Raw genomic sequence first — 5,082 nt, forward strand, 5'->3', positions numbered from 1 at the left:
AGATGAGAAAACTGTGTAACAGAGAGGTTGAGTAAATGCCCAAGACTATAGAGCCTATCAGTGGTAGAGCTGGGACTAAAATCTAGGACACTCCAGACTCCTAGTCATAAACTTAGCCTTCACCTTACATACATACATACGTATATATATATCTACACATATGTATATATATATGTACGTTCATATAAATAGAGAGTATAAATATAATAGGATTAAAAAAAACTAAATTTAATCAATACCTTACCTTTGTGAAGTTTGATTGGACAAGAAAAGTCAGAATCAAAGGGCTCATCCTCTCCAGATGCCAGTTTCAGAGCAAGCTCCAACTCAACACATTCAAACACATACAGAGAAGGAATGAGGTCAGCCCTGGAATCCCAGGACTTTTCTGACTATAAAAAAAGAAGAAAAAAAAAATTATAGTTTTGGTCTTCCATGTTCATTTGAAAATGTACACAATTAAAAACAGAAGTGAAAAGTTGGGTCAAAGAGTGCTTTCAAACTCTTTAATTCCACCCCCTATCCTAATGGTGCTTTGTTACGTTTTCAAAAGAGAATAAAAAAGGTCTCTCTTCTTTTAGAAAGATGTAAATGAACACGTTTAGAGAAAAGCCAATTCAGCAGCTCAAAGGTTCTTTACATCTGTCCCCCTTTAAAGACTGCAATAGAATTCAGAATGAAACAAGTAGGATGGTGGGCCAAGGAAGCTGGGCAACCTTCCAGCTTCTTTCCATTTAGATTTTTATGTGTGCTTGTATGATTTTTAAGCATTTAACTTCCCAAATATCAGAAGTGCCAGATATGCTAAAATTCCTCATATATTAAACATCCACACTGGCCAGGAACCATACTAGATGTTGAATATACACCCCCATGTTAGCCTGCACTTACAGTTTGGTCATCTTCTTCTTCCCCTTCTAGCACAACACAGTGATACAGCATTCCTGATTCAGTAGCTATCACTAAGATGTTGGGGATGCAGGGTAAGCAGAGTATAGCGCAAGCATCATAACCATAGTTATCTTCAGCTGCAGGATGCATGGGCAACGGACCTAACAGCTTTCCAATATTCCCGGGGCTACAGAAAGAGTGAGAACACACTTGGGAAATGTTGACAGAAGATAACCATGCTCATCACTTAATACCCTTCTTTGATTTTGTCTTCTTCCAGATAACTCATAACCTGTTGCACTGCCATCGAGTCAATTCCAACTCATAGCAACCCTACAGGACAGAGTAGAACTTCCCCACAGGGTTTTCAAGGAGCATCTGGCAGATGTGAACTGCCAACCTTTTTGTTGGTAGCCTTAAAAATGCATATTCTCAATTCTCCACTTTTTCTCTTCCCCACTTACACTCCACCACTTCAGCGGTTCTCAATCAGAGATGATCTTGCTCCCCCAGGGGACACTGAGCAATATCTAAAGAAATTTTTGGCTGTCAAAACAGAGGGTAGAGATTGTTATTTTGTTATTTCTGCTAATGGCTCACTCCCTTATCCAAATAACTTAAGTCTTATTGATCCCTTCCTTTGTAGTATCTACTATGTTCATTTCTCCCTTTGCATTACTACTATCCTAGTTAAAATTCTTCTAAACGCTAAGCTCAACTTTGCAACAGCTTCTTTAAAAGTCTCCTCTCCTCCCCAGTCCCTTCCCCAATCAGTTGTTTTATCCTTCTCCTGCTCAGAAACCATCACTGGCTTTACTCACTACAGAATAGACCCCAGACTCCTTAATCAGTCATTTAACCCCACCGGACCCTGGTGACACAGTGGTTAAAGCGAACATCTGCAAATCGAAAGGTTGGCTGTTCAAACCCACCAGCCTCTCTATGGGAGAAAGATGTGGCAGTCTGCTTCCACAAAGATTACAGCCTTAGAAGCCCTACGGGAAAGTTCTATTCTGTCCTATAGGGTCGCTATGAGTCGGAATTCACTTGATGGCAACGGGTTTGGTTTTACATTTTCCCTGGACAGACACTTCTAGCTTTATCACTTAATACTCTCGACATGAATCGTCTGCTCTCGCCCGAACTGTCTCATCACTGAACTGTAAACAATTCTTGCACTTGCTTGTTTTCATACTCTACTTCACGCTGCCCTTCTGACTGAAATTGGCTTACCCTTTCTTGTTGTTTCATTTAATCCTGCATTAGACCTTCAAGTCCTACATAACATCAGTTCTTACTCTATGAAAATCTCAACTTCTCCAACCAGAATGATCTTTCCTCTAGGTTCTTACTGTCTGTGGACTACGGCTAATTATCTTTTCATGTGTATGTATGTCTTTTCCCCACCACTGGGACATAACATACCAAATTACCATGTCTAATCATCCCCACAGTGCCTTGTACACAGAAGACACAAAATATTAATACTTTTTTGGTTGACTAGACTTTGTGAATATCGATCCAGTCCTATCTTATGTGATTATCCAGGAATTCTACAGAATTTACAAAATAATATGAAGAAATAAAAGGTCAAAACATCTGTACCAATTATTTCTCCAAAATATGCAAGCCAAGCATCAAAAGGCTGCAATACTTCCACAAGCTCGAAAATATGAATCCTAAGTCAAACCACCACAATCTATACTGGAGCACAAGCTAGGTTTTCCTTTCAGGTGGGGTATCACTTCATCTTACCTGTGAAACAGACTAACATACGTAAGGAAAGTCTCCCCATTCTCATATAAGATGTACAATGGGTATGCCACTACTTCCTCTTTGCCTTTTTGTCCAAATATATTCTTCGAAACTGCTGCCAATGGCCCAAAGTCAAATGCAACTGCTGTCTCTCCTAAAGATGCGGTATATGCCCTTCTGGAAAGAGATTTAAAAATCAACTTGTTGGAAAAAACCAAAATGTCCAATAACAGGAGATGGGTATGGAATTTGTATTTAATGTAGTGAAAAGACAAAATAAATTTATTATGAAGAACGCTAAACAACACTGGCAAATGTTTATAAAATTAACTGGAAGAAGCAGGCTATAACATTATATAATGCTACCTCAATTTTAAATAGTTTAGACATATAGATATCTCAAATAAAAAAAATGCACATACAGACATGCATAAACACAAAAAAGAAACTGGAAGAAAACACATGAAAATATCAATAGCTATTTCTGAGCACTGGGATTCATTCATTCCACAAATATTTACTAAGTACCTACTCTGTGCCAGGCGCTGTTCTAAGTGCTAGAATACATCAGTGAATTAAACAAAGGACATGTCCTCTAGTGAGAGAGGAGTATAATAAGCAGAGAATAAAGAAATACACAACATAACATCAGAAAACGGTGCTATAAAGAATAACAAAGAAAGGTAAGAGGGTAGTGATGGAGGGGCTACTTTAGACAGGGTGCTCAGAAGGATTCTGATAAGGTGATATTTGAGCAAAGATCTGAAGGAAGTAAGGGAGCCAGTCTTGTGGTTATCTGGGGATGGAGCAATCAAGGCAGAGGGAAAAACTAATGGAAAGGCTCTACGATGGGAAGGTGCTTGATGTGTCTGAGGAATGCAAGGAGGCCAAGGTGGCTGGAGCTCAGAGAGCAAGCGGACAGTGGGCAGAATGAAGCTGAAGAGGGAGTCAGGTGCCAGATCTGTAGGCCCTTGTGGGCCACAGTGAAGACTAGGGAGCCAATGGGGCATTGAGAGTAGGGAAGTGGAAAGATCTGATTTATACTTAAAGTATCACACTGGCTGCTTGCTGTATTAAGAATGGACTATAAGAGATTATAAAAGATTTTCATTTTCTTAATACTTTTTCTATCTTTTCCCCAATTTTCTACGACAAATACACATTACCTTTATAATAAGAAAAAACAAACTATAAAACCATGCTGTTTTTAGTTTAAATTTTAATATAATTGGTTACCCAAAAAGATTCCAATTCAATAGAAGATTAATGAATATGGGTAAGATAAAAGGTTCCCAAAGAATTATCTCAATTTCAAACAGCTGAAAGTATGGTAGATACCATATTATTTTAGTTTGTTACATGGAAAGGTATATAGTAGAAGGAGGCAAAAAAAATGAGGAATCCTAAAAACTACGATGGAAGAACTGCCTCTGAGTTAAACTAAAAAATATAGCCAATGGGAAAAAATAGCCACAGAAGTCAATTTAAAAAGATCTAAGTGGTTCCTAAGCCATTAAAACTTAATACAGTAATATATCTAATAATAATAGTAGATAACAATTAATGAGTACTTACTCTGTGCCAAGCCCCATGCTAATTTTTTATTTTGTAAAAAATAAGCCCCATGTATTATCTTATTCTGTACAATAATCTTAAGAAATAAGCACTACTATTATCCCCATTTTACAGTCATGGAAATGAGGCTTCATATAACTGAATAACTTGCCCAGATGTCCACAGCTGTCAAGTGACAAAGATGAGATTAGAAACCAGGTGTGTTGACACCAGAGCTAAAGCTCTTAACAACTGCATTTGCTCCACTATCTCTCATCTAGACGATGTGTTTGTCAAAAAGAGGTTGGTCAGCTACGGAAACACTTTGCAGGGGAAACCACTTTTGCAAGACTCAAGAACAGGACCTAATCCCCAGAGGTAGGTATTTCCCCATTGTGGAGATGGATACATTGGGATTTAAGAAGCTGATGCTGTAAGACATTCAAATCATTTAACTGAGGCTTTCAGTACTGGCACCACTAAAGAAAATTAAAAGTGGTCCCAGACCAGTTGCAACACGTGGCTCCCAGCAGAAGCAGAGCAGATGCAAATCTTATCTGGAGGAACACACCCCCAATTCAGGCTCTCAATATTCCCAAACATTAAGATCAAGTAAATATAAGTTCACAATTAGAGATCAGCAACCACAGTAGGACAAGCCACCGTGATGGACAATTAGGAAAAACAACTAACACAGATTTAGATTCCCCCCTCAGGACTTCAGGTATTGAAACTGTTAAATACAAAATAGCTATGTATAAAATATTGAGGGAAAGATTAGAGTAACAAAAATAAACAAGACTATCAGATATGACCACCACAGAGACATGGAAAGAACTAATGGAATTTCTAGAAATACTGCTACTAAAAGCTTCACTCTAC

General features: G+C 38.2%; 1 protein-coding gene across 1 annotated transcript in view; it reads right to left on the reverse strand.

The window, feature by feature from the left end:
• The window catches only part of NUP88 (nucleoporin 88), a 34,349-nt gene that overhangs the window by 21,718 nt on the left and 7,549 nt on the right, over positions 1 to 5,082 (reverse strand). The window contains exons 3-5 of the mRNA XM_012555463.2: positions 2,647 to 2,823; positions 892 to 1,078; positions 245 to 392 (exon numbers count right to left, since the gene is read on the reverse strand). Coding sequence (XP_012410917.1) covers positions 245 to 392; positions 892 to 1,078; positions 2,647 to 2,823 — 512 coding nt within the window. The remainder of the gene's footprint in view (positions 1 to 244; positions 393 to 891; positions 1,079 to 2,646; positions 2,824 to 5,082) is intronic.

Source organism: Trichechus manatus, unplaced genomic scaffold (genome assembly GCF_000243295.1).
Source record: "Trichechus manatus latirostris isolate Lorelei unplaced genomic scaffold, TriManLat1.0 scaffold00040, whole genome shotgun sequence".
NCBI lineage: Eukaryota > Metazoa > Chordata > Mammalia > Sirenia > Trichechidae > Trichechus > Trichechus manatus.